Source organism: Lepidochelys olivacea (genome assembly GCF_965140295.1).
Source record: "Lepidochelys olivacea isolate rLepOli2 genome assembly, chromosome: 15".
NCBI classification, from domain to species: Eukaryota; Metazoa; Chordata; order Testudines; family Cheloniidae; genus Lepidochelys; species Lepidochelys olivacea.
Genome location: NC_140425.1, coordinates 17,599,147 through 17,622,575, shown reverse-complemented (window position 1 = coordinate 17,622,575; position 23,429 = coordinate 17,599,147). Strand labels below are relative to the sequence as shown.

Below are 23,429 nucleotides of genomic sequence, written 5' to 3'. Positions count from 1 at the left end.
AGCGAGAAACTGCTGAATTGGAATTCATTTGCAAATTGGATACTATTAATTTAGGCTTAAATAGAGACTGGGAGTGGCTAAGTCATTATGCAAGGTAGCCTGTTTCCTCTTGTTTTTTCCTACCCCCCCCCCCAGATGTTCTGGTTTAACTTGGATTTAAACTTGAAGAGTGGTCAGTTTGGATGAGCTATTACCAGCAGGAGAGTGAATTTGTGTGTGTATGGGGGTGGGGGGATGTGAGAAAACCTGGATTTGTGCAGGAAGTAGCCCAACTTGATTGTCATGCACATTGTGTAAAGAGTTGTCACTTTGGATGGGCTATCACCAGCAGGAGAGTGAATTTGTGTGGGGGGGTGGAGGGTGAGAAAACCTGGATTTGTGCTGAAAATGGCCCACCTGATGATCACTTTAGATAAGCTATTACCAGCAGGACAGTGGGGTGGGAGGAGGTATTGTTTCATATTCTCTGTGTATATATAAAGCCTGCTGCAGTTTCCACGATATGCATCTGAGGAAGTGAGCTGTAGCTCACGAAAGCTTATGCTCTAATAAATTGGTTAGTCTCTAAGGTGCCACAAGTACTCCTTTTCTTATTGTGGGAAAGGGAGACCCTCATGTAGAAGTTGATAGAGCTTGTTGTAAGTCCAGGGGGTGTTGTGACTCAGCAGACCTCACTGATCCTCCTTATCAGTCTTCCATGATTTGAACTCCATTTTGAAGACACTGGTAAAATTGGGGGCAAAATGCTCAATAAATCATTTGACAACTCAGGATAATTGTTTTCTGAGGAACTTGTTCATGGCGTCTTCCGAATAACAACCTGTTAGAGAAGAGCCTGTGATTGTGCTTCTGCTGGTTTAGAAACGTAAAATCAAGGATCAATCCAGGACCACCAGTAAGATAAGGGAGACAATTATAGATTGATTAATAATACTTTGCATGTTATATGTTCTAATAACTTTACAACCATTAATTTATAAAACCTCTGAAGCAGGTAATGATCATCATCTCTTTCCTGAGGGGAAAATGTAGGCAAGAAGGGCTCTAGGCATTAGAGATGGGATTAGAATTTAGAAGTTTGTATCTCCTAAATCCTTAGCTAAATCCACTAGACCACACTGTCCGTCATAAGAGTTCTATGATTGGTAACACATTTCTTTAGCGTTCTGCATTCAAATGACAAATCTTAATGCCTTTACAACATTGTCCTAAGCGGTAAGACATCAACAAATTGATAAAGGTTTTAAAAACCGAATAGCAATTTTTCGGTGCACAACTTACTATAGCTCCAGCTCAGTACGTTCTGAAAATTGGGCGGCTTTTGGGGATCTCGAGTTGGACACGCCAAAATGGAGGTGACGTTTGGAAATCCTGGCCGTTATATTTTCAGTTCACGATTCAGGGCATTTAGCTATACAGCTACCGTTAACGCGAGTGGGATTAGCTCAATTAAAATGACAAGCTTAGAATATTAAGGCGTCATAATAGAGACTCTTAAGTATAAAGGAGCCATTTCATCGTGAACTCTGATTTTTCTCCACTTACAACTTTTTGCAAAACAGTATCCTTTGGGCTGCAATATTTTATGCTTAATCTCAACCCAAAGGTGAATTTTTAATTTAAATATTACAAGAATTGCAGGCCGAAGAGTAAAGTGTGGGAGGAAGAAGGTGTGTTTTTAAAGGCGTTCTCACCATTTTTTGCTCTCCCATAGTTCAGTAAGATTGCTTTTGAAAAGTCATCCTTGAAATGAATGCATTCCTCCAGGGGCAAAGTACATGAGACATGTTGGAACATAGTTTGTTTCTAAACGTAGTTATGCATATTGTAATTCTTTAACCTTTTTCAGGTGAATTAGCTTGTGCAGGCAAAGATTAGAACATTCTCAGGGGTCCAGGGTATATAATAATGTGCATCATACATCAGGAGTAGGGGTATAACTAAAAAGGCATAGGATTTAGGGTTAGGCTCCTCATCCTAGAATAATGAAGAAGAGCTCCCCTTCTAGTAGGTGTGTGTGTCTCTGTCCCGGGCTATCTGAGGTGGTCCATCACTGTCACCAAAATTGTTCCCATGCCATGCCTCAGCCTGATTGTAAGAAGTCAGGCATGCTGGAATGGGTCGGATATGGGAGCCTGGTTAGCTCCACCCTCTGATTTTCCCCAGAAAAGGAGGTTGGAGATAGGGACCCAGCTTTTCAAAAAAGGACTGGTGATTTTGCGTGCTTCAGTGTTTGGGTGCCCAACCTGAGAGACCCTAAAGGGGCCTGATTTTCAGAGAGTGCACTTTGTGTCAACCAGGTCCCTTTATATGATGTCTCAGGTAAATCACTAGTATCTCTTGAAAATGTTGTTTGGTGTGACTATTGACAACTAAACCTTTTAGGGTAGGGGATGATTGCTGGAGGGGGCGGATAGTTTGGGGAGTGTTTCATTCTGAATGAGAGAGTGGTAAGAGCAAAGGGAGGTCTCTGATCTGTGTGTGGAAGGGAGAACATGAGGTTATGGGGCATTAAGGCTGGAGCTGGATCCGTATAGTAGAATTTCCTCACTTTTTAGAGTGTAAATTTGTAACTGAAGTAATGTCCCTTCTTTTGGAGGAGGAATAAATTCTCAGCTTTAACAGTGTATTGGCTTTGGGGAAAACTGCTAAGAGTTTACATGTGGCTTGGAGATTCAGTAACCAATTCTTAGAGCATGGGCCCTATTACTGTGAACTGATTGCAATTTCACTCCTGACATTGCTGGTCAGGAGGGAGAATTTGCTTATGGTAGCAGGAACTGAAACTAATAAATATGATGGAGTTGCTCCTCAGAACCAGTTACACTTAGAGGAAAAGAGTCTTATCTACTGTGAAATGCTCTCGTGTCAGAGCAACTCATTGTACATGAACTACATCGTGAGCTGCCATGGTTGAGAGAGCCCTTGCCATCTGCAAGGGAAAGACGAGTCGCTTTCAGTTAACCCTTCTCTCCTGAGGTTGTGGGTGAACTGGCAAGTGTATACTGAAGTGCAGGCTGCCAGCCAAGACTGGTGGAGTGGGTGGGTGGGGGGAAGCACCTGGCAGTACTGTGGGATATATGTAGCTAGCTGTATCATCGGTGCCAAAGTGCGTGCTAGCAGGCTGAAGCACTTTGGGGCAGGGATCATGCTCTTGTTTCGTGTTAGTAGGGTGCTAACACAGTGGGGTCCTGCTCCACAGCTGGGGGGCACAGGCACTAATACTGTACCGGTAATAACACAGGCGAGTTTACGGTAGCCGTGAACTTTCCAAACAGCCTTTTTTTAAGAAGAGCCCATTGGGTGGCGCTAGATGAAGTAAAAGGCTACAATATGAAAGGAAGAGACTTGATCTTTATTTCTGTCTGACAGCAGGCATTTCTTAAAACCTGGTTCATGGAATTTTAACACATGCCCAGATGTCTGTTCTCCTCTTTCATATAGAAAGTCGGGTGAGGAGTGGTTACAGGAAAAGCCATGTAATGCTCTGTCTTTATCTGAGCATCTTCCATTCAGATCAAGATGGAGCACTGTCTTCATGGAGTGCTCCTCTGTATTAAAGATTAAAGCAGCTGCAGTTTCCTTTATTTTAGGCAACTGGGGGCAGGCCTCAGGCTCTAGGTAGCTTGCTTGTGTGTCCCTCAGTGGGACAAAGTAGTGCCGCCCCTGTCATAAAACACCTTCTAAATTTGCCTCTGAAGTGTACACATTCTCATAAAGTACAGAACTTTCCTTCAGTTTTGGGTAGATTAATCAATAAAAAATTCCCAAAATTTCTTATCCTTGCTTTTACAAGTCTGAGATTGGAGCACTATTTCTGGGTGACTCTAGTGGGTGATATCTGTAGGAGCTTCCCTGTCCTGTCTTGGTAGTGCTTTTAGCTATCTTTATTCAATTCTCCCTGCTGTTTTTGATTGATCAGATTGTAATTAGTAGGAAAAGAATCAAATGAGCCAAAGCTGTTTCCGAATTCCCAATCTAGCAAACTGATCAAGAATTAATAATAATCTTCTAATTGCTTTCTGCCAAGTTTATCCATACATTTTCTTGATCCGTTGGCTTTCATCACTATCTTTAGGTAAGATGTGTTTAATATTTATGCTGACCCTCTTAGGAAAATTTACAGCTCAATTTGAGCTGAAGCCAGGTTCTTTATTGAAAAGCATGTGCTTAGGTTTAATGGAATTCTGTTTACTGAGATTGAATACGAAGTGCTGTCTTTTCTGACCAGCAGAACCTGCAAAGGGCACCATCTCATCTGAACCTCTGCTGGATATAAACCAAGATATGTTCCTGAGAACGAGGCTGAAAACAGGGTGGTGGGGGTAGTGAGAAGTTACACTCAACAAGAGTGTCTTGGTTATTACGATATTTATATTGTGATACTGAGTAGACAGCAACCCCATTATGTGATGTGCTATATTGCTGGCTACTGGATGGTGGACTTCAAAGACCCATTTTTCTCTCTTGGTTTATAATACTTCTAGGTGTCATTCTACCTCACCCCCCCCAAGTACTAGAGAAACAAAGCATGAATTAAAAAGACCATAAATTGTACACTGAACATGAAAAATGCATTTGTTTTATAGAAAGAATGTAAATATTCTTCACAAAGGCAACTAAAGCAACCATTCCATTTGTCTAAACAACCATAAGAAACTCATGCAGAATTTGTTTTTTGTTTTTTTCCCCTCCTCCCCCACAGGTAATTACCATTGTCCAGTGCTCTTCACTGTCTTCACCAATAACTCCCATATAGTGGCTATCAAGACGACTGGAAATGTATTTGCTTATGAGGTAGGCTCACCATTGCATTTCAGTGTTAATGGTTTACACTTGTAGCATCTTTCGTTCAGGGCTCTCAAAGAGCTTTACAGAGGTGGGTAAGTGTTGTCCCTGTGTTGCAGACAGGGAAGCTGAGGCACATAGAAGTGAAGAGGCTTCCCTAAGGTCATGCAGCAAACTAGGAGCAGCATGGGGAATAGAATCCAAGTAATTCTAGTTCCCTGCTGTATGCCACGCTATCTCCAATAGGGTGGAATCGACCCCTGTGCCTCGGGCCAGCAAGAGGCCTATACACCACTGAGGTTCCATTTAAGTCTTCAAAATAGGTCTGAAATGGAGCTGAGGCCCTTGGCTTTTTCACAAGGATGAATTTCACCCCTTATGGACATTCCGAATGATTTAAGATGCATATTACTTTTAAAGCCTGTCATTTGAGTAAGCTGCATGTAGCTGAGCCCGAGAGAGAGTTGTAGGTCAGAATGCTTAACTCCTGACTCACTGTCACACTCCTGATTCATTTTCAGTTGAATGAACAAACAACTCTTCTGTGCAGCCAACAACATTTCTTTCTAATATATATCCATGCACAAAGGGCAGATTGGCTGTTTCTAATTTTCTTTAGTAAGCAAGAATATTTTAACTGGAGTTGGAGAAAAATAGATAACTTATTAGTGGACATTTGAGAGCTTCACGTGAACTGCATTTCTCAACTTTTTATTCACATTCTGTGAACATTTGTGTGAACAAAGGTTTGTTTGCAATACAATCAGTTTCAAACCTTTGGGTGAGCATGTACACAGCTTGACTATCCAGGATTGTAATACCGTGGGTCTCAGCATTTCCAGACTACTGTACCCCTTTCAGGAGTCTGATTTGTCTTGCATGCCCTAACTTTCACCTAACTTTAAAAACTGCTTGCTTACAAAATCAGACACAAAAAGTACAAGTGTCACAGCACATTAGTACTGAAAAATTCCTTACTTTCTCATTTTATCTGTATTAAATTTTAGTTTGTACTGACTTTGCTAGGCTTTTTATGTAGCCTGTAGTAAAACTAGGCAAATATTTAGATGAGTTCATGTACCCTCTAGAAGACCTCTGTGTACCCCCAGTGGTACACGTATCCCTGATTGAGAACCACTGTTGTAAGAAATACATGCAGTGAACATTTGTGAACAGTCCACAGGCTGGAATTTGTTCACACAAAACAGACATCAAACTGTTTGAAATACTGAAATTTCAAATAAAAAAAAAATCAGTTTGGACAATTGCAAACAAGAAAAGGGGCTAAATTCACCAAAAAAACCCCACCTCAATATCTTCTCCCAATCCTAAATGGCATTGCACGTTTTAAAATCTCTAGTTAGGGGAACAGATGAGACTGGGTTAGAATACTTGCTATTCTCTTCTGGAAACATGGATACTAGTTTGTTTTGATTACAAGTAAAAATGATTTAGCAGCCTAGTCCTTAATTGATGCTTGCCCATATAGTAGAACTGCTACCCATTTTGCCAAAATTTGCATACCCTGTTAAAGAGACCTCAGCTGAGCAGATGTGTGGGGAAAACTTGCACAGATTTGCTCGCATTAGACATCACTCTCTCCAGTGTAATTTTATTCCTAGGTTATATAAGCCGTAAATTCATTTCTAGACTTTTAAAGTAGCAGAAAAAATGTTACCTATTTTGGTTCTGGGTAGGAGGAGGCACTTGAGTGTGAGTACATCTGTTTCTTTCCTTGTAAGTAAAGCTGTGTCTTCCATGCTTTGATGTAGTGGTGATTCTGGTTTGATTATTTTATTTGTTCAGGAGTACAATGTATTTCTTTGATGTTGATTCCTACCATGCTGTAAACTGCTGCCCATTTTATAAATCACTTTCATTGCACCTGTTAAATTAGAGATTAATATTGCTCCACACATAAAAATGTGGTTCTGTGCATTTTAACTATAATCTAGAAAACTGATGACAGGATTTTCTTTTTGTGCTTGTCTTTAAATTCTTATGTGGAATTTGGTTTAAAAACATGTAGCAACAATGTATGTAGCTAGAGAGTCCTAAATAAAATATTTTTTTATTAGAGATTGTTGAGTCAAATGGTTAGGAAAGAAATACATATGTTTTCCAAAATTAATAAGGAGCCCAGTGAAACAATGTGATCACCTATTGGAGGTGAATGTCTCTAATTTGTTTATGTCATCCTGTGTATTTTTAAAGGGTGCAAGATGTCTTGCATTTGCCTGGCAGATAATTTCAAATTTTAATTTCTTGTTTTCCACCTGGTTGTTAGGCAGTTGAGCAGCTGAACATAAAAACAAAAAGCTACAAGGATCTCCTGACTGATGAACCCTTTACTAGGCAGGACATCCTGACACTGCAGGTAAACCTTCTATTCTGTTCTATTCTGTTTCATGCCTCCTAATACACCCTCTTTTGGAATGGGTTGGGGAGTATTAGGCAGACTGGCCACTCCCTGTTGCATTGCTGATATAAAATGACAACTGATTAGAGAAACAGTATTTTGTAGTGGGTAACAATCGCATCACTTTCATTTGTTCTCCAGATGGCAAACCTAGATATTCCATATAATTTCACCAGAGCTGAAGTGAAACTCTAATCAGATTATTTTTCATTTCATATAGGGTTTGTCTTCACTACGGTGCTAAATCGGCACTTCTGCAATCGATCAGCTCAGTGGTGTCAATTTAGCACGTCTGGTGAAGCCTCAATAAGTAGATGGGAGAGCACTCTCCTGTCTACATAATTAATCCACCTCAACGAGAGGCGGAAGGTATGTCTATGGGAGAGCGTCTCCCGCCAACATAATGTGTTGTAGACACCACGTTAAGTCGATGTAAATTACTTCGCTCAGAAGGGGGCTTCACCCCTGAGCAATGTAATTTACATTGACTTAAGCCATACTGTAGACAAGGCCATAGTAGATCGTGATTAATTAATTAATTTAGCAGGGAAGCCCATTGTGGGTTGCTGAATTTTGTGGATTAATAATTTTGTGGAGTAAGCATACACATTGGGTAAAAAGAAAATCAATAAATCTGCATCTTAAACATACATTGTTCTTGTATTTTGACAAGTGTACTTGTAATTATGTAACACATTACACTATACAAGTAAATGTATTGTACTGTGGTGTAACCATAATGAAATGTTAGTTATGAGACCTGGCTATTAAATCTTTGCTTAAAAGTGGCATGAAACCATTGGGTAATTGTAAGAATTATCAGTTTTGCAGTTTAGCCAAGTGGGAATTAGCCAGCATCTACTGTAATTGTTTATAATGTTAACTAGAAGGAGACATAGATGGCCAGAGCCTTCTTTATGTTTAGCTAGCCAGTCAGATGGCCAATAAGACATGAACCATGTTGTCATAAGAAATTAAAATAATCCACATATAAATTTTCAGCTATTTAAAAGATGAAAAACTGATTAAATTGATACTGTTTTATTTTAGGGGTGATTTTTAAAAATGAAAATCTGAGCAAAGTAGGTTTTTCAAAATGTCTCTACATCTAGAAGAAAACTGGCAGCAATACAGAATTCTTCACCTGAATGTTTTGCTTATGTCTGTTACCGTGTAAAATCTGTTTGTTTTAAAAAAAAAAAAAAAAAAAAAAAGTTATAAAACTAGAAAGATGTAACTATGTTCTAGGTAGAAATAAAATGTAAAACTTCAAAGATAATTAGTACATTTACAAAGGAAGTTGGGAGTCTTTATTTTCTCTGAATATGAAATGCTACTAAGGTTGTTGGTTTTTTTTAGTGAGTTTACTAGTACTCGCAAAAAGAAAAGGAGGACTTGTGGCACCTTAGAGACTAACCAATTTATTTGAGCATGAGCTTTCGTGAGCTGTAGCTCAAATAAATTGGTTAGTCTCTAAGGTGCCACAAGTACTCCTTTTCTTTTTGCGAATACAGACTAACACGGCTGTTACTCTGAAACTTTACTAGTACTGGAACCCATAATAAGAGACTGTAAAACTACTTTATAATCCGCTGTAATAGGCACTTAGCTTACAAAGAAATTTACTATAAAATGAGTTTAAATATTAGACCTTAAAATGATTTTATTGTTAAGCTTGCATTACAGCAAGATAAAAATTTGTTTTGTACTGGTGGATTATGCCACTGGAGTCACCGATTAGTACATATCTCTTATGAATGAGAGAATTGTCACCAGTGGTAGGCTGATAAATGCAAATTTAAGCTGCAAATGTTCCTTAAATAAATTTGTTTGTTCATGGGAAGAAGTATGCTGTTTCCTCTTGTATTGCTGTGCTGAAAAGCATGTGTACAGTTGTCATCTCTCTACCCCGCCACCCCCCCACCCCCATCCTTCTGGCTCTGACTGTTCAGGCTACTACAAAATTAAACATTTCAGCCCAGTGAATGCAGGGCCCACAACTTTCCTCAGATTCAAGTTTCAAAGCTTCCGACAGGATGATATCTGAATCTAACTGCCAAGATGCTAATGGTTTTGCTTCAGTGATGAGACTCTAAGTGACTATTGTATTTGCACCATCATTATGGAAAACCAAACAGTTTTGAATGAGTGATTAAAATCTGCAGTCATTTAAATAAGTGTTAGGATTTTAACATGTTCCATAGGTACATATCTTAAATATATTAATAAAAACAGCTGTCTGTTACTCAACTAAACTTACTGTATTTAAATGTTCCTTTCTAAATTCTCTTAGATGCATAAATCTTCCAAAAACTAGCATGACTGCTTGCAGGGGGTTATATGAATTTACTTGCATCTTACTTCTGCCTCTTCTGTGAAGTTGTATTTCTCTCTCAATATGCAGCAGTCTATATATTAACATAAATGACTTAGGCTGTGTACCAATGACCAGTCAGTCATATTTAGACCCCCCCCACCACCTATGTGGAGATAGTACCCATGTTGTTAAATTGCACTTTTGACACCACCCATGCACTCATCTAGGATGACCTGCATAGTATGTGTGTGGATTTGCTACTCTTAAGAAATGCAGTCATCCCAACTCATGCTGACTAAACCTTTCTACTATACTATTGGGTGGTATAATCTATTTTGTTTTCTCAAATCTATCTGGAAACCACTGAAATGCAGAGGAGAAATTTGCGTCAGTGGAATGCGAAACACATTTTGAGAAACCAGCACACAATCATTTTAAACACGTTTTGCTTTTCTGACTCAACATTCTGTTTTCAAAACTAACTTGTGTAGGCCATTACTCTCAAACTGTTCCTATTGGGTGGGGGGGGGGGGGATTGTCATTGGGATGAAAGTCAGTTTATGTATAGCAGCTTTCAGTGGCTGAAGGAGTTCGTTTTTAACACACAATCAGTGCACATGCCAGCCCTATTTTAGTGAATGCAGTAAATTCTCATGTGCCTGGTTGGACTATGCAGCATGAACTACATTTATCTGCTCAGGCATGTAGCAGACCACTGACTAAATTTGTCTCTGTCTCACCACATTTGGTTCTGCAGCCTCAAAGTATAAGAGGTATTTTAAAAGTGAACAAAGAAAAGGAATTTTCTGTGACAGAAAACAAAAAAAGCTAAGAGATTCACATTAAATGAGGAAATGAACCATTTGTGTCCTCCAACATACCAGCATAATGGGGTGCACTGAGGAAATAGTGTAGGGACACTTGTGTGTAGGTGTTAGAGCATACAGAAGTGTGTCAAAGGGGTCAATTATCAAAGTAGTGCACAGAGACTTAGCTGTGTAACTCTCATTCAGGTCAATGGGTGTAATGCAACTGAATCCCCGTGTGCTATACCTTGAAACTATACCTTATTACTTTTCATTCTTAGGCAGGAATTTCCAGGGGTTTTTGTCATGATCCTCATGTTTTTGTTTTTTTAATGTGTGAATTCATTATTATTTCTTATGTACTGTTTTTCCTTTTGGTAAATCATTTAGAAGAAAGACCAAGGTCTTTGGCTTTCTTCCTTATAAATTCTCTGTGTCGAGATGACCCTGGGCAGTGAGTGAGTGACTTGACCCTTGCAAGCCCTGTCACTAGTTGGCTTTGTTTCTTAGCCAAAGACCATCACTGGGTTGAGTTTGCAGCTGGAACTCTGGCTTATGTACATTGTCTCTTTGGAAAGCTTTCAACTATATATTTAAATCTTTAATTGTCACAGGTTTCTTTGCTTTCCTGACATGAGTTGAATGTCCTTGTGTCTGAGAGAGCAAGACCTGAGAGCTGGATTGGTAGTTCTGACCCTGCTTGCCGGCAAAGCATCAGGCACGGAGGAGGGGTTTCTATAAAAAGCATTCTTTACTTTGCAAATAGCAACTGAATGGAACTGTATTTTTAGTAGCTCAGTTTATTGACAGAAAACAGACTATGGAAATGCTTCATCTAAATGTCCTAGGAAGCAGATGGGGGCACATGTGTTACTGTAACTGATTTTGTAGTGAAATATAAATAGAGTTCAAGTGGAAAGCTAGATTAATGTGTGTTTATCAGGTATTTTCCAGATGTATGACCACATTTTTCCTTTCTGTTACATACAGCAGAATCCTACAGCTGCTGAGGAAATATTTGTTAAAATAGCAAATGACCCCCAAATTAACCTGCCTTTAAAGTGTTTACTTCTTTTGAAGAAGGTGGAGGTGTGGTGTTTTTAATACTTATTCTTTCTAGAATAGAATTACTTAAAGGTATAACAGAAAAATTGTAATAAGTACCAATTACCAACACTAATAATGAGTTGCACAAATACTGATCAGACTTTTTTTTACAGCTTGGCTGATGAGCATCCGCTCAACTGACTGGATATGTTTGTTGCTTTATACAGTCATACCTGGATTGCTTTTAGTAAAAAAGGGCAAAACAAAACTACACTTCTGATCTGGAACAAAAAGCAAACTCAGAATTCGATTTTTTAACAATGACAATATCTTACGTTTATATTGTACTTTTCTGTGTAAAGAGCTTTATGCACTTGCATATACATAAATTGCTTTAGCCACCACTGGCCTGGTGTGGAATATGGCAACTGTTTAACATTACACAGCAGCATTACACTACCCCTCGGGAAGCAGCAAAGAATAAGATCATCTCTGATTAAAATTTTCAGGGGAATGTAGGTAGGCAGAATGCAGCTACCAAAACTGGCATTTGGCTAGGACACTAGGTCTAGTGTCTCCAATCCTGCAAAAGGTGTCATGGGTTCTTTTCTCTCTGTAAGTGATCAGGGCCCTGAGTTTTACATACCATCACAGAAGGCAGCATTTTTAAGTGTACTACTTGCCATAATGCCATTCTGGGGCAATGATTCAGTACTAGTTCAGATGAAGGAATGCCCTACTGGATCTCTGAGCACCACTTCCCAAACCACAAAAGACTTTCCTTGGGAGTGGGTCTTCCATTCAAATACCTGGCCCGATCCTGGGTAGCTTGTGAGATCTCATGAGATCACAGTAGGAGAATGGTATTGGCTGCAAACAGCTACCATAGGATAATAGAAGCTAGATGGAATGCTCATCTTATGTCAGCTAGTTGTATGATTGATCCATCTTTAACATTTCCTGATGGTTTGTTCAGTAGAAGTTTAAAAGTCCACCCCTGCTGTTGAGAGACCATTCTTGAGAGCAAAGTGTATTAGGCTGGGGAAGCTTCTCCTGATACTCAGCCTAAATGTTTCTTTCCAAAATGTAGATCTCTTGTTTTTCCATAAATAATTAACTATTTCCACTTAACAGTTGGGGGTTTACACTCTCTCCAGATATTTGGTACTCTGTCATCTCTTAGCCGAACATCTCTCTCTCTTGCTCTCTCCCCTTTAATCTCTCCTCATCAGTCAGTAACCCAGATCACCGTTGTAGCTCTTGTGTGAACTCCCTCCACTTCGTTAGTATCTTTCTGATACGTGGTGCTCAGAAATATACACAGTATTCCAGGTACAGTCACACCAGAACCGCAGAGAGAGTGACTGTTAGGTCCTTGCTCTAAATACACCTGACCTCAGTCTTTATACCCCCAAAATTACATTGTCCTTTTCCTGGCTGCCATATATTGCTCCAAACACACGTTTAATTTGCTGTCCTCTATCACCTGAGGACTACTTCATCCAAGTTTCTCTCTCCTATAGATTACAGTTCAGATTGTTTTCCCCCAGCTGTATTAATTGGTATCTCTTACAAACTGAATTTTGTTATTTTGAACATTTCTAATCTTTCTAGGTCTCTGCATTTTCTCTGTCTTGATTGGAAGTCAACTCTCCCAATTTAACATTGTCTACAGATTTCACTAACATGTTTCCAGATAACTAACAAAGATCTTAAATACTCCAGGACTTAATACTGATCCCTGATACTAATGATACAGACCCTCTTTGTAAATTGCATTGATATCTTTGGATGAAACATAAGAGCAGGTATTGGTGATATTTTTGATATCCCATAAGAGATCTCTCACCCACCCCCTCATTTGATAAACTGCCGATGTTACACTTTTAGCTAGTTTTCAATGTGTATGTCCCCTCCACAAAGCAATTTGAATTAATTTTTCAAGTAAGATTTTATGAGTTGATATTAAATCCCAACATATGGCCTGTACTACATTCCCTTCAGACTTTAATTTGGAGATTCTGTCAAAGCAATCAAGTTCGGCTGGCAACATTTATTCTTTATGAACCCATGCTGGTTATTGTATATTAATTATAGGTTAAACCCAAATGTAACATCTTGCCTCTTTCTCTTTGAGTAGTTGTGAAGATCTGGGATAGAAGGCAGTGTACATGTTTCTACCAGAATGTGTTATATGGGACGGGGAAATCTGAGGCTCCTACCACAGCTCAGGGGCAGATGACCAGAAACGCAAAGAGTCAGATTTTTTGCCTTGAGAGGATAAGCCTACACTCACTCTGTGAAAAGTGCTGAGCTCTGTGGGCCTCCTGAAGGAGCTATATGAGGTACAGTGTATGTTAAGAGCTTCCTAGTGTGCAGCAGCAATGTACCTTCTGCAATAACCCCACGCCCCCTTTAGGGTGGATGGTGTATCGTGTATTGAGGGGTGGTAAGCAAAGAGGAGTCTCTGCATATTAGTGCTCAGGGACTCTCAGCCCTTCACCACCCCTGTGCATCCATGCACACCCAAGCCCTAAAGTTTGCTGAGATACAGAAAAATTATTCCTGCTATGCACTGTAAAACCATATACAAGTTACTGTTGGCGTCCAAGCCTGCAGGGGATGGGCGTCCTGTGAGAGGAACTGTGCTGCCTCTCTAGGTTTTATTCAATAGCAATCCTTGTGGGTGATGAAGAAGCTGAGTTGACAATCTTGTCTCTTTCTCATTGGCCAGGAGGGTGCTGCTTGTCACATGGGGCTGCCAGAAAAATTATTATAAAATGTGGTTGTGCAAGTCAAATGGTTCCAGAGCTGTAACTGGCTTAGTCCCCGTAAATAACGGAGTGTTAGAAAGATTAATGGATTTAATCCCCAGTGCTTTGAACCACAAAAAATGATGGAATGGTGTTTTCTCAGGAGAAGTGACTAGAGAAGAAAAATCAGGGCATAAAACATACAGTGGCAGATACATTTGCAGCCATTTAAAAATAAAGTATGTATGTATTGCTGTGTGGTTTTTTTTAAGTGTTGCTGTACAGCCTAATCAGCTGTAGACAAGACATGCATCCTGACAAGCTGTTGAACACCACTGGTGTTTGTGAGAAGAAGCATAATTAATGAACAAAGTTGGAGGTAGCTGAGCTGTGTGCTAATTGATATTGTACTCTTGAGCCATTTCCCATTTGCTATTCTATTTGTCTAAAGGGTAAAGCAAACACTTTCTATGGAGACAGAGGGCTCCTTGGCAATGAACGGGGTGCACAGTCATTGCATACAATCAGAAGGGGCTGGATACAGGGATGACGTGGTAGGGACACACCACTCTATCTGAGCTTCCTGTGGTATGGGGTAGGACATGGTTGGGTCCAGATGATTTCCACTGTGTGAATCCTCTCACCATTAACCAGCATTGTGGAAGGCAGTGTAAGTGCCCATGGAGGTTAGTCCAGCCGCTATGCTGGAGTAACCTCTATGAAGCAGCTCTGAAGCCACTTCACAGCTTGTGCAGGAGGGTTCCTAATCAGGCTGGGTGCATTCACCCCAAAGGCAGTTTTCAAAGTGTACATAACAAGTGAGAATTCTTGGGAGACTGATCTTATCATCCCATTAAAGTCATTAGCAAAACTCCCCATTAACTCTGTCTTGAATTAGGCCCCTCTGTATGTTTTTTTTAATCTCTAAATTCCATGATTTTATCGCTGCCTAAAAGGACATATATAGTATTGCCAGCACCAAGTATTCAAAAATCATGACTGAGGCCCCCAATTCATATCTTTTAAAATGGGTTAGTTTTTTTTGCCTCCTGGTTTTGAATCTCTAGGATGTACTTGGGTCACGTTTTTAAGCTTGTATTCCACAATCATGAGGGCTAGAAACTTTAAAAACAAACAAAAAACTGATTCTCACTTAATGAAAGGTCTTCAAGGGCCAGGGCTTTAAGAAAAACATTAAATATCATGAGATTTATGGCAAAATTGTAACAGCTGGCAACACTGTGAAATTCTTACCTGTTAGTAATTTGTTAAAGTTTAAATCAGAAAGAACCTCAGAATTTTAATTTACTATTTTTTAACATTTCACCTTTAATAATGAAGAGGCTAGTTAGTTTTATTTTGTTTTGTTTTTTAATCATTAGTTTTATTTCCAGGCTCTCCTGCATTAACACAAAGGGTTTTTATGGTCAGAACAGTTGAGAGGAATGTTTAAATAGAAAAGAAAAAAAGTTCATTGAAAATGATAAAATTAAATACTCCATTCAGATTGGGGCTTAAAAATAAAAAATATCATGCTGAAACTATTTAATGAACCATAAGTTTCAATTTCATTAGACTTGCTGTAGTTTAAAAAAAGTGAACAGAAACAGGTTAGGCCTCTTTCTCTTAACCCACCAGTGCCCTTTATTGCTAGCTACAAAAAAAGCAATTCCACATTTTTGTAGCTAGTAACAAAAGGCAAGTTTGTACAAAGAGGCAGGTATGTACAGCAATTACCCAGGAATTTTTAGCTCTTGGTCCTTCACCTTAACTGGAGCAGGGGCACTCCCTATTGACTCCAGTCATTTTCTACAAAGGAGAGTCCATCCATACAACTATGGTGCCTTGAAACAAGTGTCTTAATCTCTACATCTGTCTTCTCAACACTCATGTCTTGATTTGACTCCCTCTCTCATCTGATTCTCTGCACAATAACAGTCATTGGTGTAATGAGATGAACCTGGCATGTTAAATATTTTATTAATAGTTGGACAGTTTCTTCCTGAAAGGGATATGTCCAAAGAATGTGTATTATTTGTGTTTTTATTTGGATTTTATTTGGACAAAAAATAACTTGTCCACATTATCTGCAGCACAAGTTAGGATTGGTCAGACCTATTTTGCGAAGTTTTTGGGGAGAGGTGTGCTTAGTAGAACCCTGCAGTATTCTGTACATAAGTTAACATCTGTTGCTGTGCTCTTGCAGTCAACATATGTCTCGTTCTAAATTAAACTCTTCCTAGTGAATCACAATGCTTAATTTTAGAGGGAGGAGTCAGTTGACTTATTGCCCTAGATAACCTGACTGAGATGCCACTCTCAGATTTCAAGTTATAGAACATTTCTTCAATGACGGAAGGAAAAATACACTTGTAGTATGTATGCTGCTTAATTGGCCTGCCTACTCAATGTACAGTGAAATTCCTGCGTTGCAGAAATGAGAATAGAAGGATGATAGTATAAATCAAATCTTTAAAGGTTTCTACTTGAATAAAACAGCCCACCTGAGTATAATGAAGAATAGCTCACAAGGCCTTGGGGTTTCTCATTTGTGTCATTCATGCTTAGAACTCCAAAGGACAGAGAGACAGAACAGCTATGATCTCTAAGGAGATGAGGTTGCAGTTTGCTGTTTACCATATTCCATACTGTGATTCTTGAGTTATGAAGAGGTAGTTAAATGAGGTTTTGGAGAGCCAGGGGAAGTATATAGAGGGGTGGGTGGCTATAAAGGCTTCTTCCTTAGTTGCTCAGTGTCAGCGGTCACACTGATTAAGCCAATAAGCAACTAAAAGTATTATGGCTGTGAAATGCTACCTTTTAAAGTTAGCTACCTTGAGGAGTCTGTGATATCCTGAACGCTTAAGACTTCGCTTTATGGAGGCCTTTAAGTAACTAGATATCTAAATTTATTTAAATTATGTATAAAATATAAATAAATGTAATCATGAGGCTTTTGTAAAAGAGAATATAATGTATGTTACCAGATTAATCTTTATTGTAGGCCACTTTTTCTCCCTCCATCTCCCTGTTACAAAGAGAGACTGTTCCAGGAGCAACTCTTACCCCTAAGCTTGAGCAGGAGTGGCAGAAATGTGACTTTCTGTAAAATCCTTATGTTCTCTATTAATATGATGATGTATTTTCAGATCCCTGGAATGGGTAAATTGTCTTATTCTCTTCACCTGTAGTGTCCTGGCATGCTTATAGCTTTCTGTAAGTAAACGTTGTAGCCTGTGAGTAGCTAGAGGAATGCGTGAAAACAGGCAATCTGCATTTTCTGTTGGCAGTTGAAAGTTGTGCCTTTGCCTGGGCTTTTTTTGTTTTGTTTTTCATTTATGCCTCACTTCCCTCTATGATGTCAATTTAGAGATCAGAAATTACCCCTGGATTTTTTGGGGGCATGTTATACTTATTTTTTGTGCTAGAACAGTTTGTTTATATACAAAAGTGAAAGAGCATACCAGGATGGTTAAGAAATGCGCCCAGATTTCCTATTCCTGGAAATCAAAAGCTACATTCTCTTACGCTAGAGCTCAAAGAAAAGAAACAATATCTAGCTTTTCAACATCAAATGCCTTGGTGAGGCTGCATCCTAGTTGCTGTTGTGGAACTGAAAAATAATGGGAAATGATTTGACGGGGGGAAGGAGGAGAGAAGCAAACAGGCGAGCCAGTGGGTCGTCATTAGGGTGCAAACTCATGCAGGCAGATTTCATAAATGTCTTTTGGTTTTACTGCCAGCAATAAAACTAAAGATTTATTCACCAATGGAGGCATACAATTTCAGGGATGAATGAAAGGCATAATTGTATCATTTAATGAGAGATGAAGCCACAGCTCTGCTGTATTAACCATTGACTTAGTAGAGATGGAATCTTGAGAACTTTCTAATTGAAAGTAACAATTTGAGTAATTTTGTTACTTTTTTTGAATAATTATACTATTCACATTCATGTCAGTGTATTAGTCACTAACCTAGTCTGCAATATTTTTTTTTGAATGTTTGACTGTTGTATTTTTATTAAGGTATTTTAGATTTTGTCTCCTCAAGCAACCTTTACCACTTCACAACTCTCTTTATTTTCTGTAAGATATAATTTCCTGGAATAATTATTTATCCTGATGTGATGTTGTGACCTCTTTGCTTGAAAGATGAGCTTACAAGGGCCAAGCCTTAGGGGGGAAATGATGATTATGAGGAAAGATTAAGGATTATTGAATGATACTGCCTCTCCAGTAGGCATCCCCATGTCTTAACCACTTTAACTAAAGGTCAAACAAAATTGTACAGGAAGCCACATGGCCACACAGTTTAAAGATCCACATCTAGTAGGTCATTAATTTTTTTGCTGGTTCTTTGAGTGGGTCACTTAATAGAGTTTTCAGTGTGATACTTATTTGTTGCTTATTTAACATCGTCTTGTAAATGAGGATTGCACCATACGAAACATCGCCTAAGAAACTGTCCCTGCCCCCAACAGCTTACAGTCTAATAGAGCATACTTGGTCTGAGGATATTTAGGTTTTGAAATGCTCCACAAAAGTTGATTAAAGCTCACAGCCTTTGTGTGTGTGAGGCGTGTTTTTATTGGTAGAGAAAGAGCTGAAGGGATTTGCTTCCGGTCTTACAGCAAGTGGCAGAAATAAGGCTAGCCCTCATGACTCCTGGTCCCCTTTTCTATCCACTAGTGTGATTACCCTTCTCTTGGATCAGCTACTTGACCCTAGCAAGATGTGCTGGCAAAAACATGTGCAAGGTGACTTTTCGGATCAAATCCCAAAGGAAGACTGCAATCCTGCAATTCACTGCATCTTCTGCCAGAGTGCAGCAAATTACAGGCTTCTGACCTAACACATCTGTGAAGTCAGTGGGAGTTTAGACGGAGTAAGGACCTCAGATTCAGCTCCTAATGTCCCTCAGAGTGAGCATTTGCTCCCTACTAGTATTAAGTGGCTTAAAAATGAGTGTAGTGCTTCAAGGTTTTTTGTTTAGCTATACAGTTTACAGAGATATCACTAAACTGATTTACTGACATACCCCTGAGAAATAACTTTATAATTCGTTTTTAAAATATTAGTATGGAAATTAGAGTTAATTGTTTTAAACATTAATGTCATTTTAATCATTTACCACCTTTCCATGCTTAGGAAGCTGTTTGAAATATAGTGTCTGTGTGAAAGTGGTGACTCTCCCGCTCCCCTCCCCCCAACCATTCGTTTAATACCTTGGCTACCTTTGAACCCGGAGTATTCCATGATAAAAGATCTCTGTTCTTTTATTTCATGTACTATTACTATCCTCAGTACTTTTACTGAACTACCTTCACAGCTCAGTTGGTAATACTCTTAGGTCACGAGTTCAAGTCCTACAGGAAGATTCGATATTAAGAGATTTTGGACATATTAGACATATTTTTAGACATATTCTTCTTCAAATGAGGCATTACATGGAGGGCGTCTCCTCCAATGTTTGGTGGTAGTTGTCCTGGTGGAAATAAAAGATCAGACGGCACTTTCCAAAAATGGGCAGGGACACTAATAATACTCTCTAGAAGTGGCCTCCTGCTCCCAGTCATGGATTTGCTGAACAACCGCAATCCTATTGTATGCTCTCAATAGACAGCTTCTGATATCTTTCAGAGTCGCAGCCATGTTAGTCTGTATTCGCAAAAAGAAAAGGAGTACTTGTGGCACCTTAGAGACTACCCAATTTATTTGAGCGTAAGCTTTCATGAGCTACAGCTCATTTCATCGGATGCATTCAGTGGAAAAAACATCAGTCAGTCTGATATCTGACGCTGTATGTATGGTAGAGCAAATAGCTCTTGTTTCTTGGTCCGCATAATCACTGTGCTGCTATGATCAGACTCCCTGCTGTTTTAAAAGAAGTCTGTGTTATCTTGGGTATGAAAAGTGTTGTATGAAAGTGAATTTTTTCTAAGACTGTGGAAAAAATGTGTTGCGTGATCAATAGGATCCATGTGGATCTGAAGGCCCTGCTATATTAGCTCACGTTAAATGAACCTCACTGCAAATGAATAGCACGTACTACACCACATGGGCATTCAGTTATCTTTCCTGTTTAAAGTGTTAAATTTCTCATTTAAAAATGAAGGAATCATTTTTATTGTATTGTATTTGTTTGCAGTGTTATCCTCCTTGGGCCAAATTTTTTTTAAAGGTATTTAGTTGCCTAAAGAAGTAAATAGGTGCCTACGTATTTTTAAAAATTCTAGTGGGCACGTATTTGTACCTATAGGTGCCTAGAGAACTTCAATAATCTGGTCCTTTGGTGCTGGACATTTTATTTGGCTAATACTCTGGAAGGCTAAACTCAGTTTAGAATCAGAATCTCAGAGTTTGCAAGCTGTGACCAGTTATCGGAACCCAGTCCATTAATGAGCAACACTATGCTAGTAACTGGTTCTGTACTTGCTAATTAACACAACACTAAATGTCAGTCATATAACAAATATAACCAGGAATTTTTACTCTTTCAGATATTGCTATTTTAATAGCTATTTTCTATATATCGTTTACCTGAAATTTTGTCTGTATCATGTTTAGTTCAGTCTTTTCCAGCCCACCATTTAACACACGCTTGCTATTACCTGCTGTTTCATTTCCATTATACTTTTTTTTATTTTTATTTTCAGGATCCAACCAATCTGGACAAATTTAATGTGTCCGACTTCTTCCATGTTAAAAACAACTTAAAGGTGACAGACCCAGGTAAGGATGAACTAAAGCTTGGCTGAAGAAACTCTAATCCTAATATACAAACCCGGAGAATAGCTTGTGGAATGTCGAGTGATTTTTAAAAGAAAACACTGGATGGTGGGATTATGAAATGTTATGCAATGGTGCCTAGAGGCCCCAGCTCAGATTGGGACCGGTAGTTCTAGACATTGTATAAACACACAGTAAGAGACAGTCTCCACCGTGCTTATCATTAAATAGATCAGAGGACCCCAAACTGTGGGGCACACTCCCCTGGGGGTGTGTGGCTGAGGCCCGGGCCAGCCCCACTGGGGAGTGGGGAGGGAGCACCACCCAGCTCCACTCCTGACCCCGGCTACTGGCCCCACACCCGAGGCCCCAGCCTCAGTCCCCGGCTCTGCTCCCACCCCCAGCTTCAACCTCCTTACCCCTGTTGTCCACCCCCTCCTCTCCCCAGCCAAATTCAGCTCTAAATATTTGTCAGCAAAAATTAGGCATGCTAGGGCAGAACCCAGGTATGACTTATATCACTTCAAAAAAAAAATGCTTCTGTACTGTGACACCATGTATCTTGGGCATTATGAGCCATAGATCTGTTTCATTCACTGAGGGGACAAAGGGCAGATTTTTTTGCATTATGTATCCAAAAATAGTGTCTGTCTTTTTAGTATTCCGTACAAGTGGTTTAAATTGATTTATAAGAGTTTAGGTAGCTTCCAGTTGTTCTGAAGAGTCTTTCAATGGGAAAGGATATAAAGTCAAGCCCTTTTCTAGTACATGGCCAGTAAAGTATTTGTCTCACCATACTTGGATGTCACTTTTTTCACATTGTGTCTTATTGCTGACTCATTCATCATAATCACTTCTACAAAAGCAAAAATGTGTGTCAGTTTCCATGAAAAAGATTTCTTCTTCTATAGAGAAACAAGGTGGGTGAGGTAATATCTTTTATTGGAGCAACTTCTGTTGGCTAGAGAGATATGTGTGGCCTTGTTAAGTTGAAGGGGAACAAAATGATTTTGAGATCCAGAGCTTGCTTTTTAACTGAAACTGTGGTTTAATACTATCTTACAGATGAAGAAAAAGCAAAATTGGATCCATCTTACTATCTGAAAAATACAAATTTAGAGACCCGAGAGACTTTACTGGAGCTGTATAAAGAATTCAAAGGAGATGATATTCTAGCAGCTACAATGAAGGCCCCGGAAAAGAGAAAAGTGGATAAGCTGAATGCAGTAAGTTGATTTATAGTTCGACACTGATTACATTTCCGAAGAATGGTAAAAGGCATTTTTCAGTATAGTAGCCATATCGCCACCTGAGCAGACAGGGCTGTTTTCTGGTGCATGGGAACTTACCATACATCAGAGGCAATGAGAGTGGTGTAGCTAAATTATACTGCAATTCTTTAGAAATGCAGTGATGTGTGTATGTCAATGGATTTTTTTGTAAAATATTTGTAAATGAGCCTAAAATATTTTTTAAATCAGGTGCGATAAGAGGTAGAGCTCTTTAAATTTAGGATGTGATTACCATGGTGTGAGTTAGGTGATGAAGATTTTTCCTTCCAGCTTGTAATTTCTTGCTTTGAATTAATTTATCATTGGCAGAAGGAACACAGCTTAAGGGCAATGCAAGTGAATCGTTCCTGATGTAGGCATATATATAAATCACCAGAAGCAGCTTCAACAGTTCTTCTTCACAGTATTTTTAATGGATTATTGTAAAAGGTGCCCTTATCAGGGGCATATTACTGTGTGTTCATGGTTGTCAAGAAATAATCCGTCTGCATATTGAATCCAGGATTGCTGAGTGTTATCCTCTCCCTAAAACAGTTCTCTGGGACATGTCACTGTGCTTAGATTACCCTTGTATGAACATCAGTTAGTAGGAGTGTGCCACGTGATTTAAAAACAAAACAGAGGCAATTTAGACTGTTTATGAGCCTAGATATATGAGAAGCTGCAAGGCTTAGATTTGTCTTGGCTTGTTTGTTCCTATTCAGGCAATTATACAATTTTAAAAAACAAAATGTATTTGGGGAAAAAGATGAAATCATATGGACGGTGAACTGTCCGCATGTCACAGGACCAGATTGTCAGCTGGTATAATTGGCAAAGCTCCCTTGGCTTCTGTGGGAGGCAGTATAGCCTAAGGGGCAGAGCACACAGGAAACCTGGATTCTATACCCAGCACTGCCACTGATTTCACTAGGTGATCTTGGGCACGTTGCTTCATTTCCCTGCCTCTGTTTTTCCCTTTGTAAAATGAGGATATTATTGTTTACCTCAATAAAATGCTTTGAGATCTACAGATGTGTGTATAATTATTTAAACAAGCTATATATTATTACTTATTTGGTCTTGAGTTAAAAACACAAATACATCTTAAGATCCATGAGTGGGGTTCCATTTTTTTCAGAAAAGAAAACTATGAACAGGGCTATAGATGTTAGGGGTCACGTGACAATGTCCGCTCAAGTGTCACTCTGAGTGTTCCCAAAGCCCCTCCATATGTTTAGTTAGCTTTAATTTCACTTACCCAGGATGTTTTACAGAAGTCTTGCCAGCAATGCTC

General features: G+C 39.2%; 1 protein-coding gene across 1 annotated transcript in view; it reads left to right on the top strand.

The window, feature by feature from the left end:
* Positions 1-23,429, top strand: part of PPIL2 (peptidylprolyl isomerase like 2) — a 116,286-nt gene that overhangs the window by 31,464 nt on the left and 61,393 nt on the right. The window contains exons 7-10 of the mRNA XM_084649456.1: positions 4,706-4,797; positions 7,076-7,165; positions 20,789-20,864; positions 21,927-22,087. Coding sequence (XP_084505582.1) covers positions 4,706-4,797; positions 7,076-7,165; positions 20,789-20,864; positions 21,927-22,087 — 419 coding nt within the window. The remainder of the gene's footprint in view (positions 1-4,705; positions 4,798-7,075; positions 7,166-20,788; positions 20,865-21,926; positions 22,088-23,429) is intronic.